The sequence below is a fragment of the Meriones unguiculatus genome, chromosome 15 (genome assembly GCF_030254825.1).
Source record: "Meriones unguiculatus strain TT.TT164.6M chromosome 15, Bangor_MerUng_6.1, whole genome shotgun sequence".
NCBI lineage: Eukaryota > Metazoa > Chordata > Mammalia > Rodentia > Muridae > Meriones > Meriones unguiculatus.
In genome coordinates this window covers 16,581,169-16,602,941 of record NC_083362.1, presented here as the reverse complement: position 1 = coordinate 16,602,941, position 21,773 = coordinate 16,581,169, and the positions used below count along the sequence as shown (strand labels likewise).

The following is a 21,773-nucleotide window of genomic DNA, read 5'->3' as shown; positions in this document are numbered from 1 at the left end:
TGACAGGCCTTGGTACAGCCACCTGCTTTGGGTTTGAATTGTGGTGTCTCTGTTTGCATTCTCCACAGGTTTGGGCAGCAGCTCAGTTGAAAGGCTCTCACTTTCTCCACGTGACTTAGCTATTCACAAACACCGTGTTTAATGGCTGGTGAAATGGCTCAGCGAGCACTGGCTGGTCTTGCAGGGACCTGCGTTCAATCACCAGTACCTACACGGCAGCTCAGAACAACCATAACTCCAGTTGCAGGGGATCGTTTCTCAGGTCCTCAAGCACTGCATGCATGTGGTATACACACGCGCGCGCGCACACACACACAGAGTTTTAAGAAAAATAAATATGTTTTTCTTTTCATTATCTCTCACATGTCATATTCAGAAGGTTCTGGAGGAAATCTTATGCTCACAAACTTTGAAATGTCAAGACCAGAGCAACTTCAGACATGTCTGAGGAAATTTTTCACTTTTTTTTGCCAGGGTTAGTAAGAAATCCATTTATGACCCACACAATTTAATCTGATACCCTTTGGAACCATTTGAAATACCTTCTAAAAGATTATTTAATTTGTAGGAAGATGGCATTTTTCTGATGATGAAATTTGTGGAGGTAGGAATTAATTTTTCTTTCCATTAAGTTGATGTTTGAAGCCTCGTGTTCTCTTTCTGCAGAAAATTGTATAGATATGAGTATCTATTACATTTGATACTGAATATTTACAAAAGGAGTAACATAAGGATCAGTAAGTGGCATGGGCAAAGAAAGCTTCATTTTTTCTTCATAGTTGTAATTATTAGACATTTTTAATGCCCCAGTTTTCTGACATCAGCCACTACTTTGAAAAATTAGATTGCTATGGGTTACCAGCATGTCATGTATGTTTTCACTGGCAAAGGTTTAGGTCCCAATTCTGTTGATTATCTTCCATGCAGCTCCCCGCTGCCTCAAGGCTGTGTTTTCCTGGGCAGGTGGTTGTGAATGAGTGAGTATGTGTGAGAGCCACGTCTCAGCCTTAGGAGAAATATTGTAAGAGCAATATTCTTACCCTATTTTCACCAGCATATTATAACAGTACTGTATATGTGTAATGGGTCCTGGTAAAATAAAGCCAGTAGCCGGAGGCAAAAATGTAATGAACTTCTGTCAAGAGCGCAGGAGAGCTCCTCTGACGCAGACTGACTCATTCTTGGACAGCTGTCGCCAGCAAACAGAGTGCTTGCTTTCCCTCTGTGCAGTTCTGAGTACATTATAAAAACCACGTTTATTTCATGGTGCTGGACTTTTAGATGACCTTCCCCAGGTTAACCATGGAGGGTGTTCCCATTGAGGATGAGGGAGCCCAGTCTTCAGAGCAAGTTCTTTTTCTCACCTCTGTGAAGCTACATAACCTTTAGGACTCATCCTCTCAGATCTTGGGAACTCTGTCTCTTAATCTACAGAAAGAGCACAGGGCCAATTATGAATAACCATCAGGAGTCTCCATGAAACTTAGACGTATGTGAAGTCTCTTGCGTGTGACTGCTTAGTTCTAAAACTGCTCGCTAAGGATGGCTGAGTGTGGGCCCTCCAGCCTGGGGTCCACCCCCTTGCAACCACGACCCCAGAGCATCACACAAGTTGTTTTCATTTCTATAAAAAGATTCATGAGAATGTTAAAATGGCTTGCAATCAAACTTCCACTTTCCCCCAGAGCTATATTCCATATTTAGTAAGAACCAGTAAGTTATGGCTAGGCAGACCTAGGTAATTAAAACATTTTTGGAATATCATAATGTGCAATTGCCTGCTAAGGACCTTTTTCCTGTTAATTGGAACTTTTAAAAATTGAAATAAGTCACTATGTGTGGAACCTGATTATTCCCTACAGGCATGCAAGAGAAGTTATTTTAAGGGTCCGTAAGCACATTCTGGTTACACCAATTCAGACTCAGGCTACCTTGGGACTGTTTGAGGGCAGCTGCTGCATCGGAGGTGTAGCTCCTTAACCGGGAAATGGCATCCCTGGAGAACGTGTGCTCGGCTGAACTCTGACCCTGCGCCCCAGGGTGGGAAGCACAGCGGAATGCACAGGAGCAATTCTTAGCTGGAACCCTCCAATGGTGACAGTTCCAGACCCCACATTGGGAGCTGTAGAGGATAACTAAGTATGAAAGGAAGCCTGATGAGTCGTTAGGAGCTGTATCTACCTAAGACACAGAGTGGGCCAGACAAATTGTATAATTTGTGTATAAAATATAAAAATGTCCAAAGAATGGTACCTGGGGCTAGGAGAGGTGGAAGATTTGATATAGGGAGTGAGTTTTGGGGTGCTAGGTCTTGACAAAGCATCACTTGAATGTGTGGAAAGAAAGGAAAAGAATAAAGGGAGGTTGGCTAGATCAAACTCCCTGGTTCCTCTAAGAATTTGAAGGACTCTGTGTCTCCAATATGTTTTTTAAATTGACAAGGTATTTTTCTTTGTGTATTTAAATAGTTGCAAAGGATGTCATTTGGTATTGTTAACAGTGACATTTAAAAATAAACATATCCATGGGTAGCAATTCATTGCGCAGTCATGAATTTTTAAAAAGGTTGTACTAACTGTTCTCTGGCAGTCAGCAGTTTCACATCTTCATTTTCTTCCTGTTGTCATATTTGCCTTCTGTGTCCCCACCGGATAGATCTGAATGTTGTATTTTTGTGTTTGACAGTCTTGTTTGTTAGTCGACTTTTCATGACTTCTCTGAGTCTGTAATCATATCTGTTGAACGTGTATGGGTGCATGTATATTTAAAGTTTAAAAGCTCATCCTAAGGCTCCAAGTGTTTTGTTTTTCTGGATTGAGTTATCAAAACAATGTAAATAATACATAACTATTTTGAGAATTGATTTTATAAATTTTAATGAAAATGTTTCTCTCAATGAACTGTACCTTTTGGTTTTCATAAATACCAAATGCAAAGGAGTGCTGCTTATACAAATTAGAAGCTGGTAATGGAAAAAAGGTTATAGGAATATTATATAGCACTTTGAACTCCTTCTGAGTTAGGCACTGAAGTCAAAGAATGACTATCAAACGTTATTCTAATTATTTTAAAATTAAGTTATTTTAATGTACTGGCTAATTATTTTAATGAACTACTGCCTGTCAACTTGATTGGGTATTGGAAAGGTTATTGTTAAGGTATTGTTAACAATGCCAAACAATTGGATGCTATGTTTGATAAAAGTATCTGTTAGTCATTAATCAATCTATCATACACCAATATTTGAAATTATGATTGCTCAGCACCCGTGTGAGTGGGAATGGCTGAGGGTGTGCTTCTGTTCCACACTGCCCCCTTCTCCACTGCTTCCTCCCTCTCTCCTCCCTCCGTCCTTCCTGCCCCTGTAAGTTGGAAGAAATGTTATAAAAGAGTGCAAGAAAAGGAAGATTGCAGGCAAGTGGCCCCATGGCAGGGTTGTTTTGCACAGGTCAGCATAGAGTGACCTATGAACTACCTGCTTCCGTGAAGGGCACCTGGCCAGGAGCATGTCTGAGATCTGGAAGGAGGCGGCCTGACAGTGCTCCTCAGAGCCCCGTGGGGATCAGTTGGGTACATGGCCAAAGTCACATGGAGACTGGGATATGAGCTCCCGCAGTGTCTTCCCAGGCCAGGCTGGTGCTGTGTCTTGCTGACTAGCTTGTGTTGATGGGCTCTTTAAAAATCAGAACTGTTTGGTATGCTATGTTCCTTCCAAAGCCTGTTGATTCATGAAATCATTGTTTCCTTTTTGAAAAGCAACTTTTTCGGTTGTTGTTTTGTTTGGACATCTTTTAAACTTTTTTTTTTTTTTTTTTTTTTTTTTTTTTTTTGGTTTTTCAAGACAAGGTTTCTCTCTGTAGCCTTGGCTATCCTCACTTTGTAGAACAGGCTGGCCTCAAACTCACAGAGATCTACCTGCCTCTGCCTCATTCATAATTGATCTCATCTTAAATAAAATTTGCACTTTACCCTTTTACAAAGAACTTCCTCTGCCCTGGTGGCCTTGTTTTCCCGTGGAGGACATTCCTCCAAGCCTAACTCAAGCAGTTAGGCTACTTACTGGGACACGTCAGGCTCTCTCTCAAGAAAGGTGTGTCACAGGTCAACTAAGCTAATGCTAAGCAAATATTGAGTAGGTGATGCCTCCTCTCTTGTGTCCCCAATCTCCTGAGCTGTCACACAGGGCAGAGCCCTGAGGACACTGGTACCATTTGTCTGCAGCACTGAAATTATGGGTGACTGGGCCTCCTGATGGTGACCCATCGTTTTCTTGCCATCTAGGAAAATATTCTTTCTTTCTAGGTCCTTTAAAGTATTTTTATAAACACAAATAACACATACACTTGCCTTTGCCACAGTTTTAACACCTGATACATGTAATGTTGAGCCCTTTGGTATCTCTCTGCCCCATGCATTCTTCAGGAGAAGAAATGCAGGTATGTTCACCCATGCACAAAGACACCTCCTCGCCTCTGGAAATGCATAGCCTTGCGTTCGTGTCAATTTTCAGCCCAAGGTTTATACAAGTGTGCGTTCCCTCCAAGACCATTCTGCATAGATAGGCAGCTGCCGCATTCTTTTCCTTCGCCATGCTGTGTCCCAGAGCATGATGGTTTTCTAGTCGTTTCCTTGTTGATGGACATCTGGAGTGCTCTCCCATGTTGTACTCTTAGTGGTAGGCAGAAGACATGCTATGTGGGCTTCCTGTACGAGCACTGCTTGCCTCCCTGCTGCAGTGGGAGAGTCATGCTGGCTGAGAACGGAGTGTGGTGCAGCCCGTAGGAACTGCTGCGGAACAGAGCCTGTGTCTGGAGTCACTTAAAAATAAACTTAATTATAAAAAGCTCGCAAATGAAAACCACTGAGACTAACCAGACCCAACGACTATACATCTCAACGAACCAATGCAGTTAGAATAGCCAGGTTTTTAAACCCATATCATTTTCTTGACTTCTAAAGAACATAGCCTTTAAAAAAATAGGACTTGGAGTTGTTTTATAAAGAGGCAGGCTAGCTTTGGGTGCTGGCAAGTCTTCTCCCTTAACTAGACTTCAGTAGGCTGCCCTCTTGAAGTGTATCAGCTCAGCATCTGTCACCTTTTCTCTCTTCTCCCTCTCCTCCTTTTCTCCCCTTTTCCTTACTCCTTTCCTGCCCTCCCCTCCTTATAGCTAAAATCTTTCTTATACTCAGTTTCTACAAGCATGGTTTCTCCTCTCCCAAACTCTCCCTCTCCTCTCTCTTCTAAAGCAGCTTCAACTTTCCAGTCATTGGTCTTCTGGAGGCATGATGACAAGAGAGAGAGCTTTAGCCCTGGTGCCACCAGCCTTGGCACCATTAGCAAGTGCCTTCCTCCCAGGCTTAGGGTCAGGATTAAAGAAGTGCCCTATGAAACACGCAACAAGAAAATGCCCACAGTAAGAGTCAGTACCTGCTGGCTGCTCTCATGCTCTCTCAGCTTCTACCCTCCTGTGTAGGCATTCAGAGCGTGCGGATATGCACCGTGAGGAGCCTGCACTCTCACGTGTCTGTGCTTGCTCGTGAGGAAAATCATACTCCTTTATTTTCCCAGATGCTTTTACTTAATTACAGGCCAGTTTTCCCTCCCGTTAGATTATTCTCTTGGTGAGGGATGTGTTCTTCTTTCATGGTTAGTTCTGTTGAGCTGTGCTTGACCCTCAGGTTGCTCAGAGGTTAGAATGGGAAGGTAGGATGCTGTGTAAGAGAGCGTGTCTGAGAAAAGCTAGTGAACTTGGGGAAGAAGACACAGTGCCCAGCTCCGAGGCTGAGGCCGGGATCTCCCTTCCCTGGACAGTCGCTTAGGGAGAGACTTCGGCCCCTTGGGCAGTTGGGGACCACTTTTTACCTGTCTCCAGTTGCTCTTGCCCTGCGTTGATAAGGACAAACACCCTCCTTCTCTGCAGCAAAGGGGCAGGTCTGAGCACTTATTTCATATTGCTGCATCCCAGCCGTGGCCTTGCTTTCCCCCTCTTTAAAGGACTAACATTGGACTAACATTTGTCTGTCCCAAGGATGTAGAAAACCTACAAGAGCCTAGAAAGCCCTCGTAGCCCATGCCAGAGAGAACCATTTTGGTAAATTAACTATCTTCTGTCACTTTCTGCAGAGAACACAGACCAGTGGTTTTAACCTGCCCTAGGTGGTTCTCCATTCAACCCTCAGGCCTTTCTGAAGGTGCTCGGGGAACTCTTGACACAGAAAAGGAAGTTGGCTTCGTTCCATCCTCGTCACCCGTGCTGCTTGTCTAGTCTCTTGAGTGCACTGGCTGGCTTTTATTGCAGTTACAGGTTTTTTATTTGTTTTTTATTTGTTTTGTTTTGTTTTCATAATAGGCATTTTAAGTTTGAACTTATTTTAGAAGACTGTCCTGGTTCAGAATTTAAATTAGTGCCTTGCAGATTTGTGAATGAACATAGGGCTCCTTTTTTAAGGGGGTTTCAAATATTTGTTGCCACAACAGGATCTGAGCACAGTACTGGGCTTGAGAAAGATGAGTTTCTCAATGGGATAATTTATCATTGCCAGAGGTAACATGAAATTATTAATATTTTCCTTAAAGCATGTTCTTTGTAAATGTTTTCTGGAGAGACATGAATTAAAATTAATGATGTTCTCTCTTGTTAAGACTTCGTTTTATTTCATGAATTCTGTTGACCCCTGAGAGAATATCTAATCTAGAGAGAAATCCGGCAGGCACTCCCCGGGAATGAGGGCTAACATCCTGTCATCATCTGAGCTCCTTTCAGCTTTATGAGGACTTTCATTTTCGTTGGGGGAATCGAATTTTGAGGGTTTGAGTGCTGGGGCTTGAACTCAGGGCCACACCTGTGCTAAGCACACGCTCTATCACTAAGCCACACACACCCCCAAGCCCTGTGTTGTGCATTTGGATATCTTAGGTTTATTAAATTTCCACACGCATTTTATTTTTGTTTTAAAATATTTGGATCTGTACACCTGAAGAAGCTAACCAAGAAGAAGTCTGGGTAAGATGGTCAATCCTCATTCAGAAAGGCAAACGGGATGGACATCAGAAGAGGGAAAAAACAGGGAACAGGACAGGAGCCTACCAGAGGGCCTCTGAAAGGCTTTGCCCTGCAGGGAATCAAAGCAGATGTTGAGACTCATTGCCAGACTTTGGGCAGAGTGCAGGGTATCTTATGAAAGAAGGGCGAGACAGAACAACCTGGAGGGGACGGAGCTCTACAAGGAGAGCAACAGAACCAAAAAATCTGAGCCAGGGGTCTTTTCTGAGACTGATAGTCTAACCAAGGCCATGAATGGAGATAACCTAGCACCCCTGCACCGATGTAGCCCATGGCAGCTCAGTGTCCAAGTGGGTTCCCTACTAAAGGGAACAGGGACTGTCTGTGACATGAACTCAGTGGCTGGCTCTTTGATCACCTCCCCCTGATGGGGGAGCAGCCTTACCAGGCCACAGAGGTAGATAGTGCAGCCAGTCCTGATGAGACCTGAAAGGCTAGGGTCAGATGGAAGGGGAGGAGGACCTCCCTATCACTGGACTGGGGGAGGGGCATAGAAGAAGAAGAGAGAAGGAGGGTGGGGTTGGGAGGGGACGAGGGTGGAGGCTACAGCTGGGATAAAAAGTGAATAAACTGTAATTAATTAATTAATTTTTAAAAACATTCCGTTTTCTGTAAACATAGTAAAAGTAATGTTTACATCCAGAATGATTTATATCCTAGCTCAAAGAGGATTGTATTGTCCTATGTAATACACACACATACACACACACACACACACACACACACACACACACTTAACTTTTCAGTAGTGATGGAGGTATCCTTTCTTTTAAACTGCCTGTTCATAGATCTGATTGTGGCCACTAAAAAAAAGTGTCTCCACTTCCCGTTTCCTCCCCATTGTAACCATGATTCTTCCCCATGCCCCAGTTTCTGAAGTAATGATTCTAGGGCGTAAAGACAGGGTGAGTCATGATGTCTTTGTTGGAGAGAATGGTGCAGGTTGGGAGAGGGCTGGCCAGCGCGGCGTGCTCTTTGTTCACTTCCTGTCTTCCTTCCCCTCAGAACTCACTGAGAAAGACATGATGTGCTATATTCCTGCTCTATCTCGTCCTCTTATTGAATTTCATATGCTTTTACATAAATACTGCCTACAGTCTGAAAGAAAAATGTTAAATCGTTACAGCATTTCATACATGAGAGGTGGTTAGGGATCAGAAAACAAGGAGATGTACAGGAAGAACTCTTCACAGTATATTAATGTGTATTTTCTTTTAAATTTAGGAATAGAAGGACAGTCCATGGAAGTCTCTAATATTGTGGACATCCGGAGTGTACATAACTACGAGATTGTCATGAGAATTTCATCTAAAATAAACAGCCAAAATAGATTCTATACTGATCTAAACGGATACCAGGTAATTTTCTCTAAAATCGCTACGATGGTAGTATTTGTATGCCATTTTTATGTGTGTATTTACGTGGGATATATGTGTTCATGTGTGGAATGTGTAAGTTTTTATGCAGGCTAATTGTTCAGTTAATTTTGAGTCATTTGAAAAATATTCCTCACGTTGCAAACTATTTCAAAACTAAAGCCAAATTTTGACAGGCATTTTTAGGATCTACTGTCAGATTTCCAAGTTAGAACAAATCTTTGAGCGGCCGTGGTTTTAGAATATCTAATTGTAAAAGTTTATTTCTTCAGATTGAAAGCTCAGGGGCTAGAGAGAGTGCTCGCTTGAAGAAGGCCTTGTTCAGTTCCGATCACCCTGTCAGGGCCTCCCAACCACTTGTAACTCCATTGCTAGGGGTTTCGGCCTGTCTAGGCACCTTCATGCACACAGGACACACAAAGTCACGCACATGCACACACACACACACACACACACACACACACCCCTACACATACAATTTCTAAAATACAGATCTTTAAAAATGAGAACTTGATGACCATAAATATATTAAACGCTTTTTAAAAAATTATATAATTTTTAAGGAAACATAATTAGGGCTTGAATGATACCTTTTTTTCTTCATGAAGAACTCATATATCCTTGTCATTTATTCTTCATGCTGTAATAATGGTATCTTTTAAGCTTTATGACACTTCTTTGCATCTGTTAACACAAGTGGGCGAGCACACGCGCATGTACATAGTGAAGTATATGCCGCTTCAGAAATGTGGGCTGCTATGTATTTAATCAAAGCCATCGCACGGTAATTGTAAGTATGGTAAGAAAATTAATTCTTGCCTTATACTTGTATGTTGTCAATTCTTTCAGTTGTACTTAAGAGAGCTTTTCGGATTGCTATCTTAATTTCTATTTTTTTCAGTGTATATGTGTGACAACATGTCTTTTGAATAATACCACTAAAAACATGAACATATTTTTGAAACATTTGCATTTCAAAAATTCTTGCCTATGAATAGAAATAATTTCACAACATATGCTTTTTACTTGGTCTGACTTTCAACTGGCTATAAGTGGAAAGGGCTGGATAATTTTCTCTTCTATGATTTCCTGCAAAAAGTTAAATTTAAACCTTCTCCAGAGAACAAAAATTGCAGCATACATTCTGATTAGCATGTTAATTCTACTACAGCTTTTTGGTCTTCAAATGAAACTCTGACTTTATGGTGATTCACTTTTCTTATGTACAAAACAAAATATTTTCTTAAAATCTCACAGAAATGAATATTTGTGTGTATTGGTTTACATATGAATAAGAAAACTTAGTAAAAAGTGAATTACTAAAAATGTACATTCTGTGGCTAGTGATCAAATGAGATACTGGTATTATTTCAGGCCCGCAGTGTAAATATTTAAAATAAGCCCTATTTTAACCCATGGAACTATGAGTTCTTGAGCAAAAGCAGAGAGACTCACAGTCGAGGGTAAGGACAGTAAGGACACAATTGAGGTATCTTTCCATGTCCTTTTATCACTTTAAACAATACGGCCTAATCAGTGTGGAGCCTGGCATGATTAAGAGGAATAGAGAATTCCTTGGAGGTAACCTGCCTGCTTCCCCACCCTGTCTACTTTCCCCTCCATCTCTCCCTTTTCCTCTTCTCTCCTCCCCTCCATCCCTGGCCCATCTTAATCACCGCTTTCTTTTCCTAGAGTTACCATGCATTTGTTTTACCACAAACTGGGCCTCTTAAAAAAAAACAGAACGTCATTCTTTCATTCTGTTGGAGCCCGAATGCCTGGAGTCAGGCTGTGTGCAAGGCCAGAGTCATGAAAGCCTCTAGGACAGCAGCTCTCTCGCTCGCCCTAGCTTCCTGTGTTTAATCAAGTGTAGATGATCCTGGTATTGTTTGGCTCTTGGAGGTGCTTCCCCAGCCTCTTCCTCAGCTGTCACATGATGTTTCACATTGGTGCCATGTGTGCCTCTGAGTGTCCACATTTCTTTCTTACAAGGATGCTAGGTTTTAGCCATGTCCATTTCTGAAGACTCTAGTCTCAAAATAAGATGACAGTCACATGTTACAGTTAAACATGAATTTGAAGGGACTCGGCGTTACCAGTGGGTGGTAGGAAATGGTGAGAACTCATTGCGGATGCTGAAGGCCAGATCCGGGACATGCTGGGTATGGACCACGCTTCCATTGCGGGGTACTCAGCCCGTGAGGGCCACTGTACTAACTTCCTGCCTTTACAGTTTTTGAGTTTCGTTTTAAACTTTCACAAATTTAAAGAAGGAGGTGGCATTTTGAAGTGGTAAAATCCAGTGGTGACAGGATCCTGAGTGGAATATCTCTCAGCACTGACAGCCGCTCAAAGGGTACAATTCTATTTCATGCTTTCCAACAGGAGGTCGGCATGCTAGAATTCAGAATTATCTTCATTTAAAATAAACAAGAGTAAACACTGAAAATTTTAAACTATAAATGTGCACTTGATAATAATGGAATATGTTAGAGGGTTTGGTAGCAAGCTCTGTGCTATTTCTTAAAACTGATTCAAGAATAATAGACATTTCTTGAATGGGGACAGAGAACAATTGTGCGTGAAAACAATGTGTTAGGCCTAGGTGAGAAATGAATACTTAATACCTCATAACTTGTTTTATGCAAATGTGGGAAGCCAGGCGACTTCTGGTGGGCATTTTTTTGTGATTAAAATAGAAATGACAGTTTTAAAATCTGGACAAGTTCTGCCTCTTACAGTCAAAGATTATCTACTGAGAGCCTTGTGGTTTCTCCGCATAGGATTTTAAGGAGTGTTTTAATTTTTAAATATTTCTTTTGCTTGAGCAAGAGCAGAAGTCATGCCCTTTTCCCCTTGGGGAAGAGAATAGCTAAATTATCTAGTTTATAGAAGTATGTGTGTGACTAACACGTTGACTAAATGAGAGTTACTTGGTTTCGTAGATTCAGCCCAGAAGGATGATGAGCAAACTGCCCCTTCAAGCCAACGTTTACCCGATGAGCACCATGGCCTACATCCAGGACACTGAGCATCGGCTCTCTCTGCTCGCTGCTCAGTCTTTAGGCGTGTCCAGTATGGCTTCTGGTATGTGCTGTTTAGTATTCTGCTCTGAAACCTCTTAGTTCTGAGTGTGCACTAGTTCTGTGGTCAGATGTATTAATTATCCTTCCCAATAACTGCTTTCCTCCAAGATAGGCAAGTAGTTACCATTGAGCTTTATGAGAACTGCATAAGATGAAAATCCTCAGTCTTCAGATGATGAGGCAGAAGTTAAGATGCCATGCCTCGGTGGCTTTTAAAGTGCTTTAAAGTGTGTTTGTTAGCTTTTCAATGTAACAGAACACCTGAAACAACTTTTGGAAAGAAATCTACATTTTGGCTCACAGTGTCAGAGGCTTCAGCCATCACATGGCTCTCTCAATTTTAAGCTGTAGTGAGTTGACATCATGGTAGTTAGGAAGGGGAAGAGAGAGGACCCCGAGGTCGGGGTACACTTTCAACTAGGCCCCACCATATAACAGCCATGCAGCTGTGAAATTTCAAGGAATTACCATTAATGAAGTTCATTTTGACCTAGTCACTTCTAAGTGACCCTGGTAACTAGGGACCAGGCCTCCAACACATAGGCTTTGGAAAACATTTCATGTAAAAATTGCAGCTGTAATTTACTTTTGACAGCCTTATCATTTTCAGAGATTTGTGCTGTCATCGTGATTTATTGCATTGGAAAACTAAAACTCCAGAAGTTTGGATGATCTGGCCAGTTTTGCAAAAGTAATGCTGTAGTTCAAATGTACAGTGTTGGTTTTTTCCTGGATCGTGGTGCTATGAACTACTCCCTCAAAGGCCTCATATGTTGAAGGCCTGCTCCCATAGGTCTTTCCCTGTAACTAGGAAGTGATTGCTAAGCAGGAATGAAGGAAAGCAGAAATGATAACATGTTTTATGTATTTTTAGTAGCTACTTTGATTTATTTCAAAGGACAGCAGCGTACCATCTTACAGAGGATCTGGACCCCCTCCTTAACTCAAGGGGAGCTTGCTTCAAAGCAGGCACCTGGGAGTCTATTTAAGTGGTCCTTAGTGAATGTCTGCGTAAACTCATGCTTGTCAGGTTTCTTTGTTTCTAGGTCAAATTGAAGTCTTCATGGATCGAAGACTCATGCAAGATGATAACCGCGGCCTTGGGCAAGGCGTACATGATAACAAGGTTACAGCGAATTTGTTTCGCATCCTGCTGGAGAAGAGAAATGGAGTGAACCTGGTGGGTGACACTAACTAGCCATTCTCATGTCGATGGTTCTTTCTGCCCAAAACACAGAGTGAAAACTTAAGACAAATATGATTTCTGATACTGAGATGTCTTTAGAATACATTTAGCTTCTATTCCTATAAATTTTCAGTTAGAAATACTGGATAAGAGCTACATTTGGGCCCCAGTGTTTTTATTTACTTATTTTTTCTTTCCTTTTACTGTGTAGACAAAAATAATTTCAAGGAAGCAGTTTGAGTGAAATTATTTTCAACGAAAGGCTGATTTTTAAGCTAAGAATCACAGACTAGATAGTTTAACCAGAGACTCAGTGCATTCTCATCCTTAGTGACTGCCATAGTCTTAACTTTATCATGCGAAAGCAAGCTAACTTTGTTTTCCATAGTCAGTGTTTACCCCTCTACATAAAATCCCAGCACTTCGTTAAGCAGGGGAGCCACTGTGTCTTCTCACTGCTGTCAAGTTTACCCCTGGCTGTGGGCCCCTTATGCTGTGTCTCTTGTCACCTGAGTGTCTTCCAGGCCTGTCACCGATTCGGCTTCAGGCTCAGTGGCCTTCATTCAGTGCCAAGTTGTTCATGCTGTCTTGCTCTACGGCACATCCGCACACACCCTTTCCCCCTTCCGGTCAAGAGATCTCTTAGCAGTAGTTCTGAGCAGAGCTAACTCCTTTCTGGCCCACATGATAAGTTGATCTCCTGCTTTGGGCGGTAAATTCCAGGAGAGTCGGGCTGTGTCTTTCGTTGCTTCTAGGATCATTTCTATTGAGAGGAAGGATCCGATGTGTCATAGAAATGGATGCTCAAATGTGTAGGTGAATGAGAACGGCAGCGCCGTGTGTGCTGGATCGTAATCTCTACGTGTTGCCTCGTAACTGTCGTTTTTCTAGACTCCTGGATTGTGTCCATCTCATCCTCAGGCATCACAGGGCTGCTTTGCCCATGTAGATGGTTTATATATTAAATAGATTGATGGAATGAAAACAGATGATTTAACACAAACGATTTTATAGTATTTAGGGTTATTTAGGACAGAAGTAATTAATATCCATTTTAGACATTAAATTTTATATTAGCTCTTGAGACTTCCAGTCTTAATCAATCACTGACAAGAGAGCTTAGTTTTAAGAGCTAAAATTGCATCAGTTTTTCTCTCATTGTTGACACTAACATATAACACTTCTGTTTACTACAGCTATAAAAAATATTCCTTTTAGACTTAGGAAGCTTTCCCTTAGATAACAGTTGATTCCATCCAAAACTCCTTGATAGCAATTGATTTAGATTTGATCCACTATTCAATATTACTATAATCCTATGTTAGTTAAATTTTTGTTTTACTCAACAATAGATTCTAGGGCTTGAACCCATAGCTTCTTTTAAATGAAAAATGAACTAGAGACAAAACTACACATTTTAATTTGTGGTAAAATGGATTTAAAAGACACTTGATTAAGAAATGTTATTAATCCCATGCTTTAACTTCTCTAGAAAGTGTTTTTAATTTTAGCTGTTCTAATGTTCAAAATAGTGATGGTGAAAGAGTCATGAAAGGTAGAACTCCTCAGACTCATAGAAACACTGGACAAATTGAGCGCTGTGGGTTTTCCACTCAGGCTGTCCTGAAGAGGCAGTGAGGACACGGATGTGCGGGGCCAGTGGAGACACTGTTTCTGCTGATGGTCAACAGAGCTGGGAAATTCTTTCTGCTGTTGACTTCTTCCACTTGATTTTTTTTACACCCCTCCCCCACTCCTGGCAACACTGGAATGGAAAAGGATTGTTGGAAAAGCAGTGTGGAAGCTATGCAAGTTACGGTGGTGCTGTGCCTCTGGGTGCCACTTCTTTTCAGCTAAAGAAAACAGATGAGGAAAGATCAGCTTAACACCTAGCACAGCAGCTTCCCAGGTGGAAGAGCAAATGCTCCAGTTAGTGGGAACCAGAAGGCCCTGGTAAGCTTGAGGACACGCAGTTCATTGGGAGGTTCATGTCAGCTCCAGCTGATGGTTTCTCTGTGGGAATGCTGGTCCAGTGAAACTCGGAATTCTAGTTTGTTGATCAAAAAGCAGATATCTGTTTAGGGAGGGCTTGGAGGTCACCTTTTGTGTGTGTGTGTGTGTGTGTATGTGTGTGTGGTTTGTTTGTTCTGCTATTGTTTTTTTGAGACAGGATCTCACTGTGTAGTCCTAGCAAGCTCAACTCTATATGGTCCAGGCTGGCCTCAAACTCACCGAGATCCACATCTGCCTTCCAAGTGCTGGGACCTAAAGGTGTGCGCCACTGTGCCCACCTTTGTTCCACCTTTGTTGGTTTTGAAATCTGAGTTTCTAAAGAGATAGTTTTTAAAACTTGTTAATGCCGTGCAGACTTACAAAAACATGTTTTGTTTTGTTTTTTTCAATTAATAAACATAGTACCACAAACATTTATTAGGCCCCTACCATGTGTCAGGTCAAAGTAAGCAAAGATGGCTTTCTTCAGTGATGCTTGTCTGGGCTGTGGTTCACTGATAGAGAATTTACATCACAGACACCAGGCCCTGGGTTCCATCGATAGTACTCCCCCACAAACAAATGAACAGACAAATCGATAACTGAAGACCTCTGTCTTACACATAATCAGCAAGTTTTGATTAGGTGACGTGGAAGCCTTTGATGTCTAAAGAACAGACAACACAAGGGAGATTAACAACAGGCACCAGAGAACAGCAGGAGACATTCAGCTCTTGATTAAAGACTACCACAAAGAAGAAGGCTTCAGCTCTTGTGTGGTTGTAAACTCTTTAATGTAAAGCTCTACAGAGAAGGCTAGACTATGTAACCCAAAACCGTCCAAACAAGAACCCAAATAATGCTTTAGGTACCTGGCAACATCAGTTACAAAAGGGCTGGCAGGTCCACTTGTCGCTTAACTAAACAGATAACACTTGTGCAAGTATGCTTTAGACAGCTCGGCTTCTCCCAAGACTTGGCGTTCGGAACAGTGCCTTTCTGAGGGGCTAAAAAGTGTGGTGGTTCATCTGTAGGCTTCCTCTTGGAGTCCTTGCTACTGTCAACATGAGAGAGTATGTGACTAGGGGAACCCAGGCTGAGACTTTATTTACTGACCAGGCCAGCCCCAACACTGTTATAAATAGTCCATCAACTTCTATAGAGAGAACTAACCACACCCTTCTCTTAATTCACATGTCTTGCGAGAACAATAAAACTGCCAGATCTTTAATTCTTCAAATAGTTGCATTTGAAACTGTTTCCTTTTACAAGATTTTGTCACAACATCTTTGATTCTGAACCTTGTTTATTTCATGCAGAAGTCTACGGTAGCATTTCCCAGCTCAGCTCCACAAAGCAGCCCGTAGCTCATTCCTTCAGTTTTACCTGCAGAAGCTGTTCAGTGTTATATTGCTAAAGTCTTATCCTTGGAGCACTTGATTGTGTGGATTTGGGCTAGGACCCACAAGTGGGTTTTGCAAAGGCAGTCCAGGGAGGGAAGCACCAGGGTCAGGGGCACAGACTTGGCTTGGAGGATGGGTATGCATGCATATTATTCTTAACAAATGGTTGACTCATTGGTGAAGTACCTCATCTATCACCAAGCCTCTAGGATTCCTCCAGTACAGAACAAAGCCAGAGAGCGTTTCCTGAACACATCTTGACCTCGAATGGACTGAATGCCTCTTGGATGTGAAAAGACCATGCTTTCCTTTCTGTTGGAATCTTTCATCTTCCATTACTCAAAAATGATTTTGTCAGTGATCCTGACCTAGATGATGAAGCTGTTTGGTCCAGCAGTCCATTTAAGCACCTGTCAAGCTGTTCCCTCTCTAGTCATGCGGTTCTACAAGCTACATGAAGTGGCAGCATTACCGGGGAACGTTGTTTTATTTGATACGCAATCTTTATTTTCGAAAGAATGTGGAATTGATACATTTCAATATGACCCTTTCGGAGCTAACTTTTTGTCAGGATTTTAATACTGCAGTTTGCCTCTGATTAAGTATTTTTCCCTCCACCCTCTGAGTTGAATGACGTCGACTGTCAGCTGAGCTTCTGGTACAATGTGAGTCGCCTTTTGCTCGCACCCTTCTGTCCAGTGCTAATCTGACATTCTGATTCTAAGCTCCATGTCTCTATAAATCTAGTCTTTTTACACAGATATACTAGTTAAACCTTTGAGTCCTGTGTCACACAAAAGGATTTTCAGTCATTTTTTTTTTTAGAAGTTAAGCACATGAAATGTAGCCGGTGATGAAAAGACTGTCCTCAACAAATTATTTTCTCCTCTCCAGTCTCCCCAAGTCTGCTTTTTCTTTATTGGCTAAGGGTCTACCCACATAGTGATTTTTCAGTTTTTCTTTTTGAGACAGGGTTTCTCTGTGTGGCCCTGGCTATCCTAGAATTCGCTCTGAAGACCAGACTGGCCCAAACTCTCAGAGATCCACCTGCCTCTGCCTCCCAGGTGCTGGGATTAAAGGCGTGTACCACTGCGCTGGGTGATTTTTCAGTCTTTTATGTTATCTAGCTTATCAGGTTCCTAATCCTGGTAGACTTATTTGATGTTTGACATTTATAAATGTTCCTTAATAAGGATAAGTATGTCCCAGCAAAAAAGGAAGTATTCTTAAATCACACTGCGTAAGAGGGAACTCTATAAATATATACTATGGAATAACATACAGAATGGTTCTTGTTTTAAAATAAAAGAGAATGAAGAAGTTGGCCATAAGTGGATAAATTAAAAAATCACAGGTGATCTAAATACATCACCAGTCCTGACAGTCTCTGTCTTGAAAACATCAGATTATTTTGAGAATTTTCCTTTGTTTATATTTTTAGCTAGGATTTCATGTAGCTCAGGCTGGCTTTGAACTCACTATTTAGCCAAGGCTACTGATTCTTACTTCCCAAGGATGGGATTATAGGCGTGTGCCAACAAAACCAGCTGGTTTGGTTTGGTTTGGTTTTAATTGCATCAGCTGGTAATGTTTAGATTTCAGATATTTTTGCCACTTATAAAATACAGCTTTAGATCTATTTGTGCCTTGTTAAGTGTGTAAAAAGAACTCTTGAGAATGCAATGCGTGATATCTCCAGAGAAGGTTGATCACATTCAGCCTTATATAAGGCATGGGGACAGTATGGTTCCTGTGTTTTGAAGAGTTTGTGGTAGGTTGGGAGTTTTTGTTAAAAGCTTTTCATTATCAAAAATGTGGAAATTGTCCTTAGGATTTTCAGCCTTAACTGGCTGGAGGAGATGGTTAAAGAGTGAGTTAACAGCAGCTCTTAGCTTGCCTCCTGAGAGCTTGATGCTCTACTGTATATCCTTGTGACTGTCATTTGTGAAATATTCCTCAGATTGTTCGCGTACTTTTGTATTTAAACTTGTCAGACAATGATTTATTTATTTATTACAATTTATTCACTTTGTACCCCAGCTGTAGTCTCCTCCCTCGTCTCCTCCCAATCTCACCCTCCCCCCCCTTTCTCCTACTACGTCCCTCTCCAAGTCCACTGATAGGGGAGACCCTCCTGTCCTTCTATTTGACCCTAGCCTATCAGGTCTCATCAGGACTGGCTGCATTGGCTTCCTCTGTGGCCTGATAAGGCTGCTCCCCCCTCAGGGGGAGGTGATCAAAGAGCCACATACTAAAATCTATACACCTAAAGAAGCTAAGCAAGAAGGAGGATCCTAAGGGCGTTACTCAGCCCTCATTCAGAAAGGCAAATGGGAAGGACATCAGAAGTGGGAGAAAACAGGGAACAGGACAGGAGCCACCACGGGGTCCTCTGAAAAACTCTACTGATCAAGGCATTGAAGCCGCTGCTGAGACTCATAGCCAAACTTTGGGCAGAGTGCAGAGAATCTTATGAAAGAAGCGGGGATAGAAAGACCTGGAGGGGACAGGAGCTCCACAATGAGAGCAACAGAACCAAAAAAATCTGGGCCCAGGGCTCTTGCAGAGACTGATACTCTAACCAAGGACCATGCATGGAGATAACCTAGAAACCCCTGCAAAGATGTAGCCCATGGCAGCTCAGTTTCCAAGTGGGGTCCCTAGCAAGGGGAGCCGGGGTTGTCTCTGACATGAACTCAGACAATGAATTGATGGGTGCTGCAGATATAAAACTTGTAAGCATTCTTGGGTTTTCTTGACAGGAAGAAGAGAAGAAGAGCTCAGTCAATTATCCTTCCCTCCTCAGTCACATGACTTCATCCTTCCTCAATCATCCATTCCTTCCCATGATACTAAAGGCCGAGCCCTCCTCACCCACCTTTAAGATGCTGAGTGAATTCCCTCTGCTGCAGTCGTCTCTGCCTTGTGACATCCATCTGGTTAACTTACGAACAATACAGTCAAAGGTAAACTCCAGAATCTGTCTGTGTAAAGTAGCTTCTTACACCCTGTCCTTATGACGCCGTTCCTCACTGTCTATACTTGGATGAAGTTACTTCTTACACGCTGTACTTGGTTCAAGGGGTAAGGAAGGCGAAGGAAGCACAGTAAGCTTTGGAGCAATTGCACAGAATGCCTGCTCTTGCAGAGGACCTGAGTTTAGTTCCCAGCACCCAGGATGAGTAGGTCACAACTGCCTGTAACTCAGCTCCTGCGTTTTATGTACACACACACACACACACACACACACACACACACCACAAATAAATAAAAATCTTAAAATCACATGTCGTAAGCATTCCTGAGCTTTGTGAAATAATTACGAGGCCTTCCCTTATGGCCGCTATGGTGTTCACTTGATAGCCCCTCTGGTTTAGTGAATTTCCCAGCATGAATTTATTTGCCTCTCAGGACAGTCCTGTGTGATGACCATGTCAGAGTCTTCCCCTTTTCCATACATGGAAGCTAATGCTGGCCTTGGGTCTCATAATCAGGGACAGAGCCAGACTCTTCGTTCTAGTTGCTTATTTCATTTACTTCTGTTTGTTAGCCAGGGCTCTCAAGTCAGATACTCCATCCAGTGCTTAATCATTTCAACACTAGATGCTTTATCTTCCATATCGTTTGTTTGGAAACATGGCAACTCTTGTCCATGTGTTGCCCTTGTGTCTTAGCTCGTTGGAGAAAGAGCATGGAAAGGATTTACTAGGCATCCAGTGTCTCTGCTGGTGTGTTTCTGTTTATATTTATGTCCATATTTTAAAGTAGAAAAGGTTGCAGATGGAGTGAGCACAGATTAGACATTTGCCCTCCTTAAGTGTGATGCAGCTGTTTTGATGTTGCAAGTAGGCGCACAGCTGGATGTAGCAAGTGACAGGGATTCTGTGGGAAAGGTCTCATAGAAAATGGACTCAGCGTGAAGACAGGAAGGAGCTCAAGCTAAGATGAGAGGAGGATTTAAGAATAAAGGAAACAAACTGAGTGAGTGAGGATGAATGTCTACACTGCAGATGTTTAGACATTTATAGACTTCATGTCCAAGATAAGGAACTTCTGCAAGGCAATACAGGAAGCTGCATGACTTGTAATAATGAACACATACCCTGCTAGCTTGACTGTGTGTATATTTGTGTTGAAACATTTGTTTTATCATGTGAGGTGAGCATGCAGAATCTGTGATAAGCCTGCTAGGTGCTAGCTAGGCACTGCATATAGCTGTCAACCAGACAGATGGATGTCCTCAGTTCCTCAGTCATAGTTTCCAGTGGGAGGAGAAGGATAACTTCCAAAGAAGAACTAGAGAAGACGTGTGCTAAATGGTGGTGAGAGTTAGGGAGGGCAAAGAGATCCTGGTGAAGTTCAGAAAAGGCGATGCAAGTTTGCTTGGGGTGGGTAGAGAGATCCCCACAGAGAAGGTAAGAGTTGGTAGAAGCCTGGAGATGGTCAGGAAATAAAGGTGCAGTCCAGACTTCTGGGGGACTCCAGGGGGCAGTGAAAGGCTGATCTTGGCATAATTCAGAGCAAGTAGGAAAGCTGAGAGGGACACCTGCCACCTGATCATGGGAGCTTAGCCCTTCCTCTACCCAGTGCTATAGCACCCTGCCTAGAACAGAGCCTGTGCCTGGGACAGGACCGACTTCTGAATGAGTGAGCTGTGAGCCTGTTCCCTCTAGCATTTTATCATGTTTTTTTAATGTTTTCTTTTTGACCCATGAAGACCAGAGTGGCCCGTAGAAAGAACAGCCGCTTTGAGGCAGCTGTCTGTCACTAATTCAAGAGTTGAAACGGAACAAAAGAATAGAGGGCAGAAAAGACTCCAGGGCACAGGTTCCCGCTCCTTGACATAGATGCAGAGATCACTAGCAATCCGAGAATCCCAAGGCCTTCTGACAGTGGGGCAATTCCGGCCACTGTCCCTCAGCCTCATTTATAGATGACTCTTCTTGTGTAATTGTATTAAAGGTATGGTTTTTACGCAGTGGCTCAAGTTGCCTAGGTCACTCAGTGGGGGTGGAGTCATTCTCCTTGTAGTCCAAGGGCCAACACTGTTTTAGCATCATTGCTTTTTAATGGTGGCTTCTTTATGGGCTTTTTGTTGGCTGTCTCCCAATTACAGGAGTCTAATTACTCCCTGTTCCAGTTTGTGTCTCTTGCTGTAACACTCTGACCCAAAGGAACTTAAGGAAGGAAAGGTTTTATTTCAGCCTACACTTTCAGGTACCGGTCATCACTGAGGGAAGGCAGGGCAGTCACGCAAGGCAGGAACCTACAGCAGAAACCACAGAAGGCTGCTTGCTGGCTAGCTTAGTCACAGCCGTGTTTACCTAGTTTTCTTTTGTAGCCCAGGACCACCTGCCAGGGAAGTGTAGTGTTCCCTGTGGGCTGGATCCCCCATATCAGTCAGCCAAAAGAACCCCTCCCAGACACATCCACAAACCGGACTGATAAGGACAGTTAGTTGCTCAGATGCTGAGCTGTACAAAGCTGACAGTTAAGGTCAGCCAGCTCTACCTGTGTGGAAACTCCCGCTTCCTGCCAGAGTAGTTGGCAGCCTTGGACATTCAGGCTCTGTACAGGCCACACCCTACTAAGTGCAGCCACCTGCCTTCGCATGCACCTTTCATTCTCTGCTGCAGCCCCAAGACATCGCTAACTTAGCTTTGTTT

At 42.6% G+C, this 21,773-nt stretch overlaps 1 protein-coding gene across 2 annotated transcripts in view; it reads left to right on the top strand.

Moving 5' to 3' along the window:
* Window positions 1-21,773, top strand: part of Man2a1 (mannosidase alpha class 2A member 1) — a 154,694-nt gene that overhangs the window by 120,925 nt on the left and 11,996 nt on the right. For both annotated transcript variants that reach the window (XM_021643630.2, XM_021643631.2), the window contains 4 exons: window positions 8,289-8,422; window positions 11,386-11,527; window positions 12,573-12,706; window positions 18,870-19,073. In XM_021643630.2, coding sequence (XP_021499305.1) covers window positions 8,289-8,422; window positions 11,386-11,527; window positions 12,573-12,706; window positions 18,870-19,073 — 614 coding nt within the window. The remainder of the gene's footprint in view (window positions 1-8,288; window positions 8,423-11,385; window positions 11,528-12,572; window positions 12,707-18,869; window positions 19,074-21,773) is intronic.